Source organism: Schistocerca nitens, chromosome 8 (assembly GCF_023898315.1).
Source record: "Schistocerca nitens isolate TAMUIC-IGC-003100 chromosome 8, iqSchNite1.1, whole genome shotgun sequence".
Lineage (NCBI taxonomy): Eukaryota > Metazoa > Arthropoda > Insecta > Orthoptera > Acrididae > Schistocerca > Schistocerca nitens.
In genome coordinates, this window is record NC_064621.1 from 541,514,637 (window position 1) to 541,536,091 (window position 21,455).

A 21,455-nucleotide genomic window follows, 5' to 3' on the forward strand; every position below is an offset into this window, starting at 1 on the left:
TGTCTCTCAACCTCCCTTTTACTCTGCATGCCATCTCCCTTTTGATTCTACCACTTCCCCGTATCACACTCTGTTCTACAAACCTGCTGCATTCTCTTTGTCTTTCTTTCCTTTTGCCTATATGCCACGTACATCCCTTCCTGTGCCACTTGTCTCTTCCTCTTCCCCTCTGTGGCTTAGCCTTTCCATTCTCCATCTACCCCTTTTGTCAAACATGCGTTTTGACATGTCAAACTATTAGTAGATGCAAGTATTGAATGTATTACACTTGAACAGTCAACAAGTTCACTACTATGTGCATCAATGAAGGAAAATGTGTATCTGGAGACTTTATATGATCTGAAGAAGTATGCAAAGCTATATAAATAATGTGCCTTTTAGGATATTCTTAAGCCATGTTAGCACAGATTTTACTCTACAAGCCGTTACTGTATACATGGCAGTTTGATTTTTGTGTTTGAAATCAATTGTGTGTCTGACAATGTAGGACTCAGAAGCAACATTTTAGTCACCTGAATGATGCTTTGGATATGGTAATCCTGTCATGAAATGAAAGCATGTTGTTAATATTTCCTACATCTTTTAGAGTTTACTACTACTACAACTATGCAGAATCATAATTTCCCCTTTATACCAGTTAATTAGTCCCATCCTTCCTGTTTCCTCATTGCTGGGAGAATACAACACAGTACACATCACAGACACTAGGGGATTATCAGGTTGATGTATGTCTTATTTCTTTCATAATAAAGAAATGCAAGAGGACTCCCCTATTAATGAATAGTAATTAATAGCCGATAGCATTGTCGGGGGCATCATTTCTTGATTTACGTTCCTCTTTCTTTCCCCAAATGCCTAAATGCTTTAGAGGCTTGGCAGTTGGAACTTGACACTTAAAGTTAAATGTGTGTTGTAGGCTGATGAAATGCCTTTGTGACATTGCACAAATGAAATATGTAAATTACAAGGAACAGAATGGAGTTGTAATTTGATAGATTTAAAAAAAAGTACTCACCAAGTGGCGGCAGAACACACACATAAAAGGAGATTATACAGAAAATAAATGAGTGGATTAGGACATAAGGTAGAAAACAGATGACAGTTTAAACAAGACAGACAACAACAAAGACTGTAAAGAGGATTACATAAGAAGGAATTATGTCCACATGGGCTAATATAACAACGAAAACAATCAACAGAATGGAGTTAGTTCCATTAATTATTGGAACATGGCGTATAATTTGAGCTCTACTGTGACCATTTTGTGCAGAATCAGAAAAAAATAGTTCTTTGGAAAGTTTGTGAAGGTCTGAATTACTATATATAATCATTCAGTTTTAATCTGTTTTTTGTAGAACAAATATATTATTGATACAGTAAATGCTAAGGTAGTGCCATTTTTCTCATCTTAATATAATAGTAGACATTTAACTGATAGTGGTAATTGTCTTGTGTTACAGGAGACACCTGTTAAAAACATTAAAAGAGGGCCTTCAGATAAAATGAAGGATACTCCAACACCGAAAAAGGCTCGAAGTCAATCTTTGGAAGATGATAGTGTTAGGATAAAACATAACATTTCACCAAATCTTGTTAATCACAGCCCAAGTCCAAGGAAAGGAGCTGCATCAAATTTATTGGAGCGCCCGTCAAATATTATACGCCCTGTGAGTATAACATTCTTCAATTTTGTAGATATAAAAATTCAATTAGGTTCAACTAGGTGCAGCAACACAATTGTAGAACACATTTAAAAGCTACAGAATAGATTTGCTTTCACCGCAGTTGTGGTGGTGGTGGTGGTGGTGGTAATGTCTGTAGGTGGTGAGAGTATACTGAGGAAATAAATAATGTATCATACATAGTGTATAACTGAATATTAGAAAAGTCAATCAGGGATGATTCGAAATATTCTGTTGACATTTAGATGTCTTTCCCAAAGATGCACTTAATAGCCTTGTACCCACATTAAATTTTTATGCTTGATTGTATATGTACCACCTTTTTCCATTAGGCTACAGAAGATTAAACGAGTAGATCGCATAACTGATGAAGAGGTAAGGGATCAGATGTGAGAAATGAGCATTATGGCACTTGTTGATTAAAAGAAGGAATAGGGTGACAGGAGCTACCTGAAGCATCTGCGAATAGTTAATCTGATGATGGAAGAAGTATGGGGGTAAACACTATAGAGGGAGACCTAGGTTTGAATATAGTAAGCAGGTTCAAATTTGTGCAGGGTCATACAGATATGGAAGTAAAAGATGGATCTGTGTAGCTGCATCAGACCAATCTTTGGACTGATGACCTCAACTGCAGCTACCATCCGACAACAAAAACACATTTAGAGAAAAACATCTGTTAAATTGTGGTATAATGCTCCAGTAAATTTCTTCCTTTTCCTCTGCAATATGTTGAATTGTTGTATAGTATTGGTGTGTTGAGTATGATACCTCTCTGCAGATTAAAACTATGTGCCAAACTCAGACTTAGAAAAGTCAATCAGGTATGGTTCTAAACACTCTGCTGACATTTAGATGTCTTTCACAAAGATGCACTTAATAGACCTGTACCCACTCAATAGAGGTCTGCGCGGATAAGAAAAGTGCAATCCGCATCGCAAGGTCCTAATCCGCATCCGCAGCAATTAATCCACATCCGCAAGTTCCTTATCCGCATCCGCATATATTTAAGTTTTGAATGAGTAATTACTAGTAATAGACAGTAGTACTTAGAATTATGGTATGTAATGACATAGTTATTGTTAGGGTGCCATTTCTGTGACAACTTAACTACTTTTGACTTCTTAAATCACAGGAAATGCATTGTACCTACTCTAAAGCAGACCATTCCAAACAGGAAAGCATTGGCGCTCCGGAGCACACACAATAGCGGCTCGGATGTCGTGAGATTGGAAATGCTATTTAAAAAAATAAAATTCAATGTAATAGTATTAAATGATGAAAATACGTATATAGAAACAATTATATTTCGCTGTGCCAAGGCAGCTGAAAATGACGATGGTTTTAAACTGTTACTAGCACATTGCATCATTTACCGACAGTTTTTTTTTACTCACTGCTTGGATGTGTCAAATTTTGAAGCCATTCATGTCAGCTGATGATTACATTATAGCTCACGCTTTCAGTCCTCGTCATTTCCGGGTGAAAATATTTACAGTATTAGGCCTTCACTGCAAAACGCTGGCGCACCTGTGAAAAAGTTGAACTGCCAGCGATAATTGACGTTTTCTGGAAGAAATAATTCGTCTTCTGAAGAGTGACAACAAAATCGGTGGTTATAGAAATTAGGAGTGGTTGGATGAGGTAGCAGTTCCTTAGCACTCACTGCACCGTACTTGGCCCCCATATCAATAAGAAACTGTACCGTCTCGAGAAACCCAGATCCACATGCAACTTGGAATGGTAAAATGTCTTTGCTGCCAAGATTGATAAGTTTTTCTGTCGCGGCTGTCTTCAAATTTGGCGGAACTTCAGGAACTTTCACGTCTCTCTTGGTATTTAAATAAGTAATTACGCTACTTTGTCGAGCCTCACACGAGTGTTTTAGCAAATTTGAAGTTCCACTTTTGTGTTCAGTGTAGGAATATACTTTTTTACATGCAAAACAAGCCACTATATCTTTTATCTTTTCGTTGCCATCAAATACGTATGCGAATTTTTTCCAAATTGGCGATTTCAATTTGTTTTCCTTCACTAATGTAAAATCACCTTTTTTCACCTTACACGAAATTGAATCCATCAATATGGTGTTCATTTGAAGAAAGAACTCGCACTGATATTTGCTACGATGCACGTTGTCACTCGGTCACTACAAAGCGTTAACTGAAGTTGGCGGAAAATTGCAACAGTCACCTGTCTGGTAGACAGTGGGCAAGTTTGCCACACAGAGAGCACTTCACAGGCCACACAAAAGACACCGTCGTGGAAACGGATTAGGCGCAGGTCTCTTGGGTACAGCTACGTCGGTCGTAGCCAGGGGCTGAGGACAACAGACATCTGCTCTACCCGAGCCCTGCAAGATTCCAAGAATGTCAACAGACTTGAAGTTTTGAACTAACATTGCAACATACGTACTGGGCAGATGCCTTGCTCATTATCCGCAGATGACCCGCGGATATCCGCGCCGGTCGCGATTTTATTCGTCAAGTAACAAATACCGCGGATATCCGCATCCGCGCAGACCTCTACCACTCAGGATCTCTTCCTTTCCCAGGCAAGTGCTCCACCAACCGAGGTAACCAAGCACAACACATGATCTGTCCTCACTGCTTTACTTCTGCCAGAACCTCTCCTATCTTCCAAACTTCAGAAGTTCTCCTGCAAAACTTACAGGACTAAAACTCATGGAAGAAAGAATATTGTGGAGACATGGCTGAGCCAAAGCCTAGGGGATGTTCTCAGAGAGAAAGTTTTACTCTGCAACAGTGTGTATGACCATGAGTCGCACGTGGGTAGTTCAGTCATTAGAGCACTTGCCCTCAAAAGTTTGGCACACAGTTTTAATCTGCCAGGATGTTTCATATCAGCGCACACCCCATTGCAGAGTGAAAATTTCATTATGATGTTGAATGTTAACATCACTGTGTTATTCCGACTGGGTTGGGATCAGTTCTGTCTTAAGTACTCATGAAATTTCATTCCCTGCTATTTCATCAAACCACATGATTCTGGCCTTAAGATAATGTATAGGAGTTTCTTAAGTTGCCAGTCTTTTTACTGGTTTGATGTGGTGCACTGACTTTTCAATACTTGTGCTATCATCCTAACACAACTACTACACACAGGAACGTTATAACTGTGCAAACTAAAACCCCAGTTTCAAATTATTGCCACAGGAGTGGCATGAAGAAAATGTTCAGTGTTTCCATCACACGTAATAAGAGGAACAAAAACCATTGAAGTAAAAATGGTATTAAGTGTAGATTTGCAATAGCAAGAAATGTTTGTGTAAAATACACCTATATAAATTTGTGGTAGGAAGCCTTTTCTGAAAGTATTTGTCTAGAGTGAATCCTGGACAATAAACAGTACAGCCTGATGAACCTAGAAATATTTGAAATGAGGTATTACATACAAATGCTGAAGATTAAATGTGTGAAGAGATTAAATGATGGAGAGCTGTCGAGTTGAAGAGAGAAGATGTTAAGGTATGTCCACATGATGCCTCTTTCATTGTGCACAATCGCAGACACACAGGAATAAAAGGACATGCACAAAAATTCGTGGAAAGACTCCATGTATGCATAGGCATTCTGCAGTCCATGGGTTCCTCTTCACGCAAGCAGTCTGCTGTGTGAATCCCCTTATTCACTTTGGAGCTTCTGTTCCATTTATTATGATGAAAAGGCGACAGAAAAAGTAAACAAAAAAGATTGCAGGTAAAGAAGTGTTTATACACGGTAAAAGTGAAGACATCATTGTGCCTGCAAGTTTCAGGAGGAGGTCATGGCGAGATTTTAGATTTTCTGCTTGGGAAACTGCAGCGATAAGCCTGGCAATAAAATTTTGTTACCTAGTAAATAGCGATTTATATATTCGTTTGAGTCATTTATTCCTCATTTCAAAACAAAGCATTTCAGTTCTATCACATTTGTAACTTGTAATGTGGAATAATTGTAATTTATTATTTGATTATTTTATACCTCTTTTCACTGTAGGAAATCCCTAAGCTTTTAATTATTAGCATATTTTGTTCCTATACAATATTAAAATTTTTATCTATGAGCATCCACAAGTACTGTTCTCATGTATAATTATGACTCGTTCCATATCCATGCAGTTCCCTTTCATACTGGATCAAAGGAACACAAATAAATAAATAAAAATAAAAAGTTATTATTCCTAAGACTGACATACATACTTAAGGGAGGTTCTTTGTCATGTGTGAAGGTTAATTTACTGTCAATGCATCATTTGTATGTAATCATGAAATGTGATATGTAGATTAGCGTCCTTGGACATGGCAAATTTGGGAATTTCATAAATGCCAGAATCTACTAGAACAGAGGTTGTGTTTTTCAGTTTCTGTTGTTCAGATGTCAGGCTACTCAGTTATTGTCTTTAAGTCACCACAGCACAAATATTTGTCCACCAGAGTTTTTATATACACTGTTCATAAATTTTTGGGTTATTCTTTTCAGTTTTCCTACTTCAAAACTTATGGTATCTTATTGTTTACAGAAATATGATGGGAGCCTTTTTATCTAATACGTGACACTCAGGGTGACACATCTCGAATTTTTATTCAAATAACTGTCAGAAGCAGTTTTACACATGTTTTTTTCCTTGTCTGTAATCACCTATAAACTTAAATGTGCTTCCTGTTGAGTCAACAGACATTATTGCACATAAATCATTTTACAGCATAACCTCAACACAGTACACAATCAAACACATACAGAACCCAGCTGCCCATCGTCAGCTAAAAAGCGCAGTGTCCCGCCGAAGACAGGTAGCAATGTGCTTTATGCACAGATTCCATTTCCAGGAAATTACGCATGCACAAATGCACATGTGTGGTTGCACTATTGGAAATTAATGTGCGAAGTTTAACACAAAAAATGCATCGTATGGACACGGCTTTGTGGTATAACTTGACCAAAAGAAGGGGTAGGTTGAAATGACACAGTCTGACCATCAAGTTAGTGTGGGGGCAAAAATTGTAGAGGCAGACAAAGGCCTGACTACAGCAAACAGTTTCAAGTAAATGTAGTTTGCAGCAGTTATGCAGAGATGCTATGTAAACCAAATTTGATGGTTGTCAAATGCATTTAAGCAAATAACTTGGGTAAAATTTTACAGGCCTGTTCAAGTCGCTTGAATCTAGAAATTATGATGATGATAGGATTTGTTGATAACTCTGCTCTTTCCCACTTACCACCTTTATGTTTTGAATGCAGGGTCGGAAATTTTGTACAAATTGCATGTGACCATGTATTGGGTGAATCAAAATTTGCACCCTCGGACACCACAGCATGATAATTGCATACTAAGAGTGAAAAGTGTTTCTAACAAATTTTCACAAAATTGGGCAGATTTTCAGAAGAAAATATTCTTCAAAGAAAGGTAATTTGGCAACACTAATCAGTCACCTGTATGACACTTATCTGCGTTCAGTATTCTGTTGGTGTGCTGCCTACTTAGTACAGTGAGTAGTGTTTTTGAGATACAGTACTCAAGTTTGATTCTTATTTATAATTTTAGGCAGTGTAATACATTATCAGGCTTCTTAATTGTTAATGCAGCAATTACAGCAAGTCTTACACAAAATGTGAGCAATTATTTATTTCTAACACAGAAACGAGACTACAGTTGTTTTTCTTCACATTTACACATGTATGTTCCTGCTTCATGCTATCCATTCCATTGTGAGCCTTTAAAAAAAGAAAAAGAAAAAACCATTAACCACTGTTACTTAATATAAGAAATTTGTTTAAAATCTCCAAATTAATAAGTTTTGTGGGTATTTCTGTCTTAAAACAGATAATTTCTTTAAACTAAGTATGAACATGTTTCACTTATATGGCCAATAATTATATTCAACATTGAAGAATACTGTAGTTGAGGTATATACGCATTATTTAAGAAACAGTGTACTACAGCATTTTTGGGCAAATCAAAGTTAGAAGAAGAAAAATTACCACTAGACCCGGAATCAAACTCTAATATTCTAAATTTCTAATGCAAAACTCAACTGACTGCATTAGCTGGATGGCGCAATTACAGAGTATTGAATGATGAAGCTGCTTGTCATACATGTGATTGATTACATTGTTTCCAAATTTCCTTTTTGTTGACATCCATTTTCTACTGAAAATATTTAAGGGACAAGATTTTATTACATTTTTGGAAGTGCTAGCAAGGAAGAAAGCACCCTATACTTTCAGTGTTTACGGATTTTGGCTCACCCTGTATTGGTATGGACATTGTGGAGGATCAGTAAGATAACAATTTAGTGTAGTGGAAGGTAGGAAGTTGTTACTCATTAACGGCACGCTAACACAGCAATTGACATGTTGAAAGCTGCAAATCCTTTACCACATAAAAGTAATTGTGTGTAGAAGTGTGACTAGAAGAGTGTTTAATTTCTAATTGATGATGGTGACTTCCTTTTAGTCATTGAAATTCTTGTTAGAAATCATGTTAATGATCTGACATTGGTAGTTGACTGGTTCAGGCCAGATACCAATTTTGTCTTTGTAAGTCATGAGATGTGCTGTGACAATATGGTTGCCAATATATGACTTTTGTAAGAGGCATATAACATTGTGTGAAAAGGATTGTTGGCAGCATAAATGATGGTGGGTGTTACCATAGATAACATTGGGTTAAGAGGAATGTTTGCAGCTTTCGCCAGTTTTGTATCGTTAATGGCTGCTGTCACCTTTTGGTGCATATATTCATAGTTTTGTTGTTAGTTTGTGAATCCAATGACTATGAAGGCAAACAAATAAAACTGGTTGTTGTGACATACCAATCTGTAGCATAGCTCAAGGTATGTGTTACGTTGGAAGGTGACAATTGGGTTGTGAGTTGGCGAAGCCAATGAATGTTATGCTAAAATATCTGGTTGTGATGACGGACTGATCTGTACATTAATCCATTTGAAAAAATCACAAACAACAACATGTTATAGTCGCCATGTTGTTTATGGCATTTGTTGCATGTTTCCCACGTCAGTGGTCAAAGCTGACGATGTGTATGAAACATTCCTCCATTTCCGATAAGATTCATATGGCAAGCAATTTGATATGAGACGCCTCATACATCCACTTAAACAGACCATCTTCTGTAAATCTGTATAAATTTGACAGAAATGTGCATGGATGTTTAGCTTTCTTACAATGTTTCATCACAGTGACTGAGCTGTTTTATGATTCTGTCTCTATCTTTGCTATTATTTTGACACCTGCATACTTCTTGTTGAAAATGTAGCTCCTTCAGTAATTTGTCGGTATAATTCATGTGAAGCAAAGTGAAATGCCAGAATACTTTGTCCCCCAACAAGCTTTTTCCATAATGTAGAACAAATGCCAAAGTAAGACCAAAACTTCGTGTATTAAGATACGGATAAATTTTAAGAGGTGAAGATGGCAATTACCTCTCACTGATAATTGCAGCCTGTGGTTTCACTTAGAAGTATTGCTAAATTTCTCTTATAAATTGGCTAGTGGCTTAAAATGTGTTTATCTCATCATCAAAAAGCTTGTGGCATTGTTGTTTGATTTATCATCTTCTTATTATTTCTGCTGTTTTTGCATTTGCACTTTTATTTTGTATGCTGTCTGATCTGGAACCCCAGGACATTACTTACATTGAATGCATTCCATTAAGAAATAATTATATTCAAAGTTTGTCTAATTGTCAGTTTTGTTGTAGGAAACTCCTATTTTGGATGTAGAGAGTGTTACACAGACTCTAAAAGAAAAGAATATTCTACCATCTGATCTCAAATTTGGCTTTCTCGGTCTGGGAATCATGGGCTCAGGAATAGTGAAGAATTTACTAAATTCAGGCCATTCAGTGATTGTCTGGAACAGGACGCCGGAAAAGGTAAGACAGCTATGATTTTTAATAATTAAATAGAACATGTTTGTTGTTTATGATTGATGAGATGTCTTGAAGACATTAAAAAGATAAAGCTTGAAGGTTGGTTTGAACACCACACTGCTGAAGTTGATAAGGTCCTATTTGAGGTAATATGCCATTACCTTCCTCTGACCACTGAACTGACTTACTAGCTGTTTGTAGGGGGGAAAAGTTCAAGGTGGACACCAAACCATGGTGCAGCTTTTTTCCCCACATTAGCACACATTGCCACAAGTGAAAATTGACAGAAACAAATATGGGATCAAACCCCATTCTTGACACTTTCCCACTTGCCTCAAGACATTGAACAATGAGATGATGTGAACTTTAATGAAATAGGAAACTTTCAGAAGATTTTTGAATTGTCACAGTATTCTGTGTTGTAGTATCTATCCAATAAAACACTCAATCTCTATGAACTATGTATATTCTAATAGAGTGGTGCACACTGCTGAAATAGGTTGGTGGTGCCCATAGATCAAGATGTCAAATGTCCAGTATCCAATCTACATGTTCTGAAATTAGGTGGTTTAAAATTTTTTAGATGCAGGAAACAAAACTGACTCCTGACGACGTAAAATATAATTAGCAAGAACTACCACTTCTCAAATTTTTGAAAACTAGACATTGAAATTCATTTTAATTTATCACTGCTCATGTTTTATCGCTGCTCATGTTGTAGAAATTAAATTTGCCAATTTTAAAGCATACTGAACAGGGCAGTTTTACATGTGACACAGTGGAAAATCTCTGGTAATGGCAGAGCTGAGAATATCAGTGGAAACAGCAAGCAATAGTTTTCAAAAGCTGTTTATTTTCAACATTACAGAAATACCACAAAAATATAAGTATCCATTCTCAACACTGTTACTAAAATGGTGCTTTTTAATCTCAGTAACTTTTTAGCTAATTATTGTATTGAAGAACTTCCTTTGTCTAGTTTGTGGTAGGTAATGAATTTCTTTTCCATGTTTTTGTATTTCAACTGGGAAAAAAAAAAAATCAGCTTTTCAAGATGAACCGTAAAGTGAAACATCCTGAAACTTACTCTGAGAATAAGTTTCATTGCTGATAGTTCAGTTCCTGTCTAAACAATACCCAACCCCTCAGTCTTTTGTATGTTTTATAATTGTATGGCAGTGTCTCCTACAGGATTTTTAACGATGACAGTGCATCTTGAAAAGCTTTTCTTAAAACAAGAAAACACTTAGTTATTGAGATTCCACGAAGGACAAGATCCCCCAGTGTACAATTCGATTGCTAAAACAAGTTCCATTACATACCATCATTTTTACTGTATTTGTGATGTTTCAATTAAAAAATGCCAATTTTGTTGACAATGCACTAGGTAACAAACTTGAGAAAAGCAATTACTGTTCATTAAAATGTGGCCCTACATTTGATTTAATTATTTATTGCATGAGAGAATGACTAAAGAAATTTTAGTTGTCACTAAAACCTAAAATTTCCAAAAGATTCTTTGCAGAACATTTTGGAAATTGTTGAAACAAAAGACTACAGTAGAGATTTTAAGCTTCATCTACCTACCACTGGCAGCCATGAATGCTTATTACAGTTCATGGAAGTTGAGAAATCACAGCATAGGAGAATCTCTCTCTCTCTCTCTCTCTCTCTCTCTCTGATACGCACGCACGCGCGCGTACACACACACACACACACACACACACACACACACACACACACTCTCTGAGCACATTCTTGAATGGAACATATCACAGTTATTTAAATAAGTAAAATACCACACCCAGCTTTCCTTAGCTCTACAGCGCAGTTTCATGACTTGGTGTTGGTTGCTTTCCCTGGTCACTTGCCGCATTATCATCACATTTTGAGATGAACACTTCTGATGACCCATGTGCACTCAAATGGAGCTGGGGTAGTAGCACTGCCACTTCTTCAGGAGTACCTGCCTCCTGCACTTTCACATCACTACTATTTCCACTTCTGTTCACTTTAGCACACTGAAACACAGCACAGTCTTCTGTTGACAATTTGGTTGCTGCTACACTTCTTGTTCTCTTTCCTTTAGACTGGCACAGGACAGGAGAAAAGTATGGAGAGGTTTGTGGTTCCACAGTTTCTTCTTCAGGCAACTCTCTCTCCATACTGATGTTAAATTTAGACTCCAATTGACTAACAGTACTCACTGGAGAAAAGTTAGGACTTTCTGATAATTCACTTGGTGTGTAATAGAGTGATATATGACTCTGTGTATCATCAGAGTTATTTGAATCATTTATTGAAGTGCTGGCATGTGCTTTTGTTTTTAGGTAGACTTCAACATTTTCCTCTTCAGGTTCAAAAACTGCAGAGTCCGTACGACCACAGGACCCAGAGCGGCAGTTTTCAAAATAGAATCCCGGTAGATTTTCTAGAAGTTTGGCAAGTGTTTGTTGCTGGAATTTGTAAGATTCCCTGAAACGAAGTATCTGATGAGCACTGAACTTGCGAATCCTGTTGCGTTGGAAGACATAATTTTCTCGTACCCAGTTAAGCTGCCCAGTTGAATAATCTCTAACTCGCCTTATCTGCAAAGAGAGAAATAGTGTAACTTAAAAGAATTCCACCATATAATTCTTGCACAATTCTTTTTATTTATTTATTTTTTATACATTACCTGATCATAGTATTGATCTCTGATGGATGTTAAATGATTTGTGCCATAATCTCTAAAATCCTTCAAGTGCTTAACTTGACCCTGGTAGCTTGTTTGGATCCATTCTACTTGCTGAGCACAATTATCCCTAATTCTATGCACCTGTGAACAAGGAAAAAAGATAATTTTTGTTATTTTTAAATTTTACAGTTCTTCTGGGCTGTTTTGGAATATAATTTAACAAAATTGGAAATATACTTCCAAATAGAATGATCAATTTAAGAAACTGTCCATTGCAGAATATAAAGTCAAATGCAGTACATACAGATGTTTCCACAGATCTTTGTTTCATACCTGTAATGTATAATTTTCTCTTAGTTTTTCCAATTGCTGTGTCTTATACTGCTCAATATTGTCTAGCATTTGGTAGATCTGCTTTGCTCGGGGTGATATTCTGTCTCTTCGACAGCAGCAGCAGTACTGGTGCCAGCCAGTCCTTTAATACAGTAAGCATAAATATATTTTCACTGTGCAATTACTGTAATAATAATGACATTGTAAAAGTGAAGGCAGTATAACTGTGCTCTACTTACTTGTGTATTAAATAAATGAACAGTTTTATCACCAGAGTTAGGAGAAGAAAAGCAGCAGCACTTGCTATACCTACAAGAAGACTTATCACTTTTATTTGCTGAATTGTAATTGGGTCAATGTTAAGTATTACTCGAGCAGTGGCATTGGATATAGGGTTTGAGGCAAAACAAATGTATTCACCGCAGTCAGAACGTTTTATATATTTAATGTACAGGGTGCCATTTTCGAGGACTTTTATGCGTGACTTGCTGTGATCTATAGGCTGCATGTTTGTAAAGTGTGCTGGTGGATGATGATCAAAAACACCACGGATACCAGGATCAGGATTCCAGTGAAAAACTTCTGCTGTCGGTGTCATCCACGTTATGGAAGGGGCAGGGCTACCACTAAATGAACAATGGAGCATGGCATGAGACCGCAGTGGGTACATTTTCTGAGGTGTTGCACTAACAAAGGTTGTTGGCCTACAGTTCAAGCTCCTCAGAATTAGGATCATATTGTTTTGTTTTACGTTGTGAGGATTGTTCGCACAGTGTAGTTCAGTCTTTGGGATAGCAACATTCTGGCTCCATTCTAAAAACCAGAGCATTTGGCAGTCACAAGCCCACGGATTGTTTGCCAGTCTTATCTCTCTCACATCACTCAGGCTCCTCAATGAAATTGGCAAATGAGTCAGATTGTTACTGCTGAGATCGACATGTTGTATCCTCGGAGTGTGGTTAAGGACAAAATTATCGATATGTTCGAGATACGAATTTCTTTTTAATACGAGAGAATTGAGATTAGACAGACCTCTTAAGTCGGAACCCTTGACTTCGTGAATTTTCGTATCTTCCAGAATGAGGGTGTTCAGTTGCCCACACGGGAGAAACAGATCTGTCGGTATCCTCTGTATTGGATTACTACTCAAATTGAGCAATTTCAGCTGATGGAGCCCAAAAAATGAATTACTTGTCAGATTTTTTATGTAATTGTGAGCTAGATTCAGAGTCTGTAAAGTGCTCAGTTCCCGGAAAAGACGGCTGGGAATTTCCGCTAGTGAATTGTTGAAGAGAGAGAGCAATTTTAGTTCGTGTAGACCATTAAAGGCATTGATAGCAATTCTACTTATGGCATTACACTGTAGATTTACTGTACGCAGTTTGCTGTTGGGCAAGAAAAAATCGTCGTGTATCGTAGTGAGCATGTTAAACGATAAATCCAGAAATGACAGTTGCTTCAAGGGGGCAAATATTTGGAAAGGTATCACGTGAAATTCGTTATAACTAAGAGACAGCAGTTCTAATTTATCCAGACCGTCAAATACATTTTCTGGGAGGTCGTGCAATTGATTGTAAGATAAATTGAGCACTCTGAGTGAGAGGAGAGAGTGAAAGGTGTGAGATGAGAGGGATTCGAGCTCATTGTGACTGAGATCGACGTTCTCTAAAAGCGTCAGCTTGTGGAATAAGGTTTCGTTGGCGGATTTCAGCCTACTAAACTGCCAGGAGAGATAATCGAGCGAAGGGGAATCGTAGAAGGTGTAATTGGAGAGGCACTCTGGCTGTACGTCGGTGAAGGAGACGCGGACGGCGCCGGCGGGGACTTGCACGTGCGGCAGGCAGTCGGTGCATTCCACGTGGAAGTGCAGCTGTGACGAGTGGTGCTCCCTGAAGCAGCGGCACTCGGTGGGGCACGCGGCGCTGGAGTGCCGGGAATGGTGGCGCGGGTGCAGCGTGGTGGAGGCGCCGTGGCACAGGGCGGCCGCCGCGAGCACGGCCGCGGCCACCACGAACGCCGCGCACGGAGCAGAAGTGCCGGCATTTCTGCTCGCGTCGCAAGCTCTCATCTTTCACAGCTGTGCATTTTGCTGCGGCCGAGCTCAGTTGTCGGGGCTACCTGCAACACGCCACAAGCGGACTGCCGTCACACACTCGGGCCGCACCAGTCCACACTACTCGACAGCTTTGTATCGAACTGCATTGACACTTCTACATATGAAGTGACGGAACGTCGGAGTTTTGGCAGCTGTAGTTAAAATGGCCGTTCCAGATTATACTCACCTTTCACCATCGGTGAAGTAACCCGCGACACTTTCCCATAATATAACGGACGTGTAGGAGTAACTTGGTGCGGGAGACTGCTTTGCTGCTGATCGGCGTTGGCGCGAGAGTTGCGGAGCTATTCACGGCATGGCGTACGCTACACTTGCCACGACGGGAACGGATACGGAACTGCAGGCCGGCCGGGTCGCACACCGCGCTGCCGTGTCTGCGCATGCGCGGAACTCGCCTCCCCTTCCATACACGCGTCTCTCTCTCTCTCTCTCTCTCTCTCTCAACCGTTGTACGCTACCCCTAAGCTCGTTGCCTGCACCCTGTATCTAACGGAACCGATTTATATGCTTTGTAATTCTTTTCTTTGTGGTTTTGAGCTTAGGGAGCAGCAGGCAAGCAACAGTATTAATAATGCTGAATGAAATTAGTTGTGCGACGACGCCCTTGCATGAAGTATTCTCGATCTGCTAATGTGGCTCTTTATAACCAATACTTCACCCATCAGGGGCCCACCTGCGCCTACTCACGCGTCAGGCACGAGTAGACAATTTTACGATGCTGTGTTGTTAACGAACTTCTAATTATTTTAGGTTTTCACTAGTAATTCAGTGATGTGCACAAGCGTAGCATTTAACCCTTCTGCTGAAATGTTAACGTTATACACGTGTACGATATTCGTTTGCAACGTTATTGCGTACGATTTTGTCTACTTCTTCAGCAGGCGATTCTAGGTGCTGCTATGAAGAGTGCAACCATATCTTGATTCGTCGTGCTCAAAACAAGAAATATTTATTAATAGTTATAGTCTGACAGGCAACATTTAGATTAAATTGGCGATTTTGTTGAGTGAACTGCCACAAGACCTCTCTACTTTGTTTTAAAAGTTCTGTCACAAAGAGTTTAAGCGGAAGTTGTCGCACAACACCACTCCTGGGTAGCCAATGTGTTGAATTTGCAATTTCATTACTTTTTTCACGTGGCATGCAGTATTTCTCGACTTCCGTAAAGCATTTACGCTTACTATCAAACGTGCGATCGTATCGCTTATCAATCGAAATTTGGGATTGGATTGAGGATTATTTTGGTAGGGTGACCGCAGCTTGTTACCTTGGATGGTGAGTTATTGACAGATGTAGAAGTAACGTATGTGTACACCAGGGAAGTATGTTGGGACCATTGCTGATCGTGTTGTATATTAATGTAACGACCCAGCGGGCAATATTAATCTTAACATCAGATTTTTCGCAGACAAACCAGTTATTTATAACAAAGTAGTGTGTGTGTAAAAAAAAAAAAAAAAAAAAAAAAAACTGCGCACACATTCATGAAATTCATCCTAAGATTTTTAAGTGGTCCGAAGACTGGGAACTTGCTTTAAATGTTTAAATACGTGCGCTGCATAAAATGGAAAAAGAAACGTAGCACCCTGTGATTCCAGTATCAGTGAGTCACAGTTGTAATAGGTCAACTCATGCAAATATGAAACTATCACATAGGTTCAGTATTACCCTAAAGCAGGAGGCAGACTTCGGTTTATTGGTAGAAAACTAGAGGAAATTCAATGAGTCTACAAAGGAAATTGCTCGCAGGTAATATCTACGACCCATCCTACAATATTGCTCAATGTATGGGATGCTTACCAAAGAAGGATATTGAACGTATACAAAGAGGGGCAGCATGAATGGTCATGTGTTCGTTGGAAGCATGGGAGAACGTCAGGGAAATGCTGTAGAAACTGAACTGGCGAACGCTTGAAGACAGACGAAAACTATCCCAAGAAGACGTACTTAGAGTTCCCAACCTTTAAATGATGAATCTAGGAATATATTTAAACCTCCTATGTATCACTACCGTAGGACAAGTTTACATTAATTATAGCGCTCACAGAGGCGTTTAAAGTCATTCTTCTCGCGTTCCATACGTGAATGGAATAGGAAGAAGCCCTAACAACTGCTCTGCAGTGCGTTTGCAGAGTTTGAATGTAAATGTACAAGGGACGCCCAGTGAGTAATGCCACAGTAAGTAGCCTTCGAAATGGCGTCTGTAACGAAGGTGCGTTCGAAGCAGAGTGGTCACTTGAGTCTTCTGGCAGAGAACCAGAGCATCGCAGATATTCATAGGCACTTGCAAAATGTCTTCGGTGACCAGGGAGTGAACAAAAGCAGAGTGAGTCGGTGGGTAGGCGCCTGTCATTGAAACGAGGTCGCGCAAACCTGTCCGATCTCCCCGCGTGCCAGCCGGCGAACCGCACAAAACTGACTCGTGCTATGTGGGGTCGTGCGGACACTCATTCGTCGCTGTAAAATCCAAACGAACTTCTCCTTCTACATGACAACGCAGGACCTCGCCCAAGTCTGCACACCGTCGAGGAGCTCACAAAATTTCATTTCTCATCCATCGTACAGCCCGGATCTCGCGCCTTCCGACTTCTATCTGTTTGACCCAATGAAGGATGCAGTCCACGGGAAGCAGGACGTGGATGACGGGGAAGTTATTGATGTAGCAAGACGCTGGCTCCGACGTCGACCAGTAGAGTGGCATCATGTGGGCATACAGGCTGCGCAAGGTCGCCGCATTGAACGGATACTATGTTGAAAAATAGGGTTTTGTAGCCAAAATTATAGGGAATAATATGCTGTAATGGAATCCTCAATAAAACGAACATGATTTCAGTAAAAATGTATTGCATTACGTATTGAAAGCACCTCGTACATTAGCGATTCCTGCATGTGACTGCTGACTGTTTTCCAACTGCCGAAACAAATTTCGAGGAACGCAACCAATGACCTTTATTTATGATCACGATCTGACAGGACATCGGGAAGAGCTGCGTGAACGATCCACCAGGCGGCAGCCGTGCAATTACCAGGTACGAAAATGAGCCAGCAGGCACACGGAATCTTGACGGATGTTAAGCTGCTTGCACACGGGACGTCGTCTTGACCACACTGTTGAACGCTCAGAAACGTTCTGGCTTGTGCATACGGTGCTTGTGATCGTTATCACAGAATAGACGATACACAAAAAGGAAAGTAGAAGGCGTTTCACGTGGTCTGTGCGAAGTCAAGCGTTCGCTTGACACCATATATTGAAACCGAGTAAACGCGAAACGATAGCTGCTTACTACTGCGGCTCTTACGAAATGGAACTAATATAAGCGAGTAAAAGGAACACTTACGAAGTTGTGATGAATCGTTCGTTAAAAACATGCCATATAAGCCTTTAAATTCATAAGTCTTCACATGTGCAAATTCTGAACTGCCGCTGCTTTTGGCTTCAGAGGACAACGAACCTAATTTTTTTTTGTAAATGTCTAATTTTCCTTGCAAAAATTTTATTTGATTTTTCTTTTATGGGATTTCACTTCCAACAGAAACAGCTGTTATGAGACACTGCAGGAGTTCGTGTTTGTATCATTGCGGGAATATTCATTCATGTCTTCACTCCGAAAAACATTACATTAGGTGAAGGTAATAACCTGCATTAAAATTTAATGTGTACAAATGTTTTGAATTCGGCCCAGAGCCATAAGTGCTCTCTAACATATTACGTAATGTGAATCATTCGTTTAATAAACGATTTGTGTCGCAAAATAACTCCTGCCTAGTTGTGTCCTGAAAATGAGATGTTTCAGCTTTTCCATTACGTACCTGTTGTGGTGGAATGTTTTGCTTGTCTTTTTCTTCAAGCACTAACTGCAATAAAAAAACGCTCCACTAATTTGAGAAATGTGCGTCTACTTGCACAAAATGTTGACGACAGGCTACTTGCACGTGGAAACGTCAGAGAGCGCGCTCAAATGAAATACTTCTGTTTCGTCCATACTGTAGTGAGACGTGGATTTCCTTGCAACTTTCTAAGCAATTTCGATACGCTAGCTATTTTAAAGGGATAGGAGAACCTCCACCGAAAAACTAACTCACGGAGTGGATTTAACTTTGCTTCATTTACATAGAGAATCTTTTTTATTTTTCAATTAACTGTTATTTGCAGGAAGAAAATTGGAAGACTCATTTCCCTCATGTACTGCTATGAACCGTTCTGTGGCAACCGATCGTTATTTTCGTGTGTAGTCTTTCCACTTACTACTGCTCATTATATATTTCTAACTTTAATAGTACGTCAAACAGCTGCTTAGTTAAAAGGTAAGCCCTGCAGCTGAAATGCGCAGTTAAAATAAGCAATACATAACCGTTCGCCCTTGGTTTCAATATGGCAGACTTCGCGCATGTGCACTAAATTTTGGCGCATGGATTGCTACCGAGTTTCCATTCTGTATACATTCCCTAGTCTGTTACCATAACCGACGTGAGACAGAGCCTCTGAGAGACTATGGTAATTTGTACTTTTGACAAACTACAGGCATTCTTCTTTAAATGCATATATGAAGAGACACTCTGTATTGAAAAGACAAGCGACCTGCAAGTGACGTGCTTCATTGGCCCTCCCACGAACAAATGGCGGTTTCGGAATATCTGACGTGCTTGGTATTGGTATTCACGCTTGTAAGTTCTCTGCAACGTGCGTTTTCCGCGCTATTAATGTGAGGTACTCGTCACGTTTAAAGCTGACACTCCAGTTCACAACCTGTGTGAGGATGGCATTGGTCTATTAATGAGTTTAAACTATAGTTGTAACACCAAGCGGTCTTGATAATCGTCCAAAAGCTCGTTCGTGGTCTGGAAGCAACAGACATATAAGCATAAGCAGACATATAGGCGACGTAGGACGGAGATCGGCGGAATTCAAATCTGGTTTTCTTATGCCGAGGTTCCCAGTCGGCAGTAAATGGATTGTAAAAAAAACCTGTTGGTGTAAACAAACTTCCCGAAGTAGTACACTTCGTGTAGGTATTTCCAGAACTAGTTTTTTAAGTAATGCTTTACTTTCTAGAAGATAAACTTCTTTTCTCTTTGCGCAATCTTTTTGCCCCCAGTTTCTCGCTCGATTTTGAAACAGATAGCCTTTGAAAAATGTTGTTTATTTTACAATTAACAGAATAGTTTGAAACTTCCTGGCAGATTAAAACTGTGTGCCCGACCGAGACTCGAACTTGGGACCTTTGCCTTTCGCGGGCAAGTGCTCTACCATCTGAGCTACCAAAGCACGACTCACGCCCGGTCTTCACAGCCTTACTTCTGCCAGTATCTCGTCTCCTACCTTCCAAACTTTACAGAAGCTCTCCTGCGAACCATGCGGAACTAGCACTCCTGGAAGAAAGGATATTGCGGAGACATGGCTTAGCCACAGCCTGGGGGATGTTTCCAGAATGAGATTTTCACTCTGCAGTGGAGTGTGCGCTGATATGAAACTTCCTGGCAGATTAAAACTGCGTGAGTCGTGCTTCGGTAGCTCAGATGGTGGAGCACTTGCCCGCGAAAGGCAAAGGTCCCGAGTTCGAGCCTCGGTCGGGCGCACAGTTTTAATCTGCCAGGAAGTTTCATATCAGCGCACACTCCGCTGCAGAGTGAAAATCTCATTCTGGAACAGAATAGTTTATATTCCGTAAAGAACTACGTATTATTTCTCTCATTATGAAATGTAGTCATTAGGCAAGAAGTCGCGTGTGCTTCGCTGAATTCAGACAATTATTATTACAGTCAGCGAAAGAATACCTGACAGTTCGTGTGGAATTGTTGCGGCTGTTCCGCGCGGCTAAATCAGCCAATCGCGTAACACAGTATGTATACGTCTCTACGGCAACGCAACAGTGTTGCCGCAGTCCTATAAACGGATATCGTTTTTGCTAATAGCCGCTTGCGCTTCGCTGTTGAAGTATGGCAACATTGCTGCCAGCAGTCAAGGGCTCGTCTCTGGTCGTCTGCAAGGACGTAGCCAAAGGAGTGTTCGGACCTCCCCTATCACCTGAAGGAAATTAATCACGACCTAGTTGCTGTGTAGTGAAATTTAAAGGTATCATGAATTTCAGTCATATGACGGAAAAGGGATACACACTATCGATACTCAGCAAGGCCAACGGTAGATTTAAACCATCTATATATCCATAGCGCAGTCGGATATCGTCCATCCCATTTTAGCCAAGCCATTTTGTCGGCCTTGCTTGAGCTCATTTTTTTTATTCAGTTCCGTTCTTATTTCCAGTTGAATTTAATGGAAGTACTACCGTTTATTGTTTTGGTGCTGTGTGCCGTTGTGATATAATTTTTAATGAAGGGTAAGTTTGTAACAAGAAAGAAGAGGAAAACATTTTGATTCGTCCGCTAGCGTTATGTTAAATTAAAAATATGTAGGCAGTACTATAATAACCTGATTACCTATCTAGAACAGTTCAATATTAGCACTGAACTCGTTATTTGGAGCCTGGTAGAACTTTGGGGTTACAATGTTTTAGTATTTCAGACGCATCATCGGTAAATAATATTACAAATAACATTAAATTAAAATAATTGCATGAAAATACCCTCGGATTTGTCTCATCTAAAAGCCGCGTCGTTCAACAAAAAACACCGAAACGACGATGGCTGCATTTCTTTAACAATTTTGCTCAATATTCTAGCATTAGTAGTCCAAATGACAAAAAATCGCCCAATGTCGTCACCGGGGCGGTACTGTTTTATGAAAACCAGGGTGGGGGGG

General features: G+C 39.7%; 2 protein-coding genes across 2 annotated transcripts in view; one reads left to right on the forward strand and one right to left on the reverse strand.

Annotated features, from left to right (window-relative positions):
- Window positions 1-21,455, forward strand: part of LOC126199066 (putative oxidoreductase GLYR1 homolog) — a 292,423-nt gene that overhangs the window by 51,689 nt on the left and 219,279 nt on the right. The window contains exons 6-7 of the mRNA XM_049935779.1: window positions 1,461-1,667; window positions 9,402-9,575. Of these exons, the coding sequence (XP_049791736.1) occupies window positions 1,461-1,667; window positions 9,402-9,575 (381 nt within the window). The remainder of the gene's footprint in view (window positions 1-1,460; window positions 1,668-9,401; window positions 9,576-21,455) is intronic.
- LOC126199065 (uncharacterized) lies at window positions 10,406-15,025 on the reverse strand. Its single transcript, XM_049935778.1, has 5 exons — window positions 14,865-15,025; window positions 12,822-14,700; window positions 12,583-12,724; window positions 12,250-12,390; window positions 10,406-12,160 (listed from the first exon to the last, which is right to left on the reverse strand). Exons 2-5 carry the CDS (start codon window positions 14,648-14,650, stop codon window positions 11,393-11,395), a joined length of 2,880 nt encoding a protein of 959 aa, XP_049791735.1. The 5' UTR covers window positions 14,651-14,700; window positions 14,865-15,025; the 3' UTR covers window positions 10,406-11,392.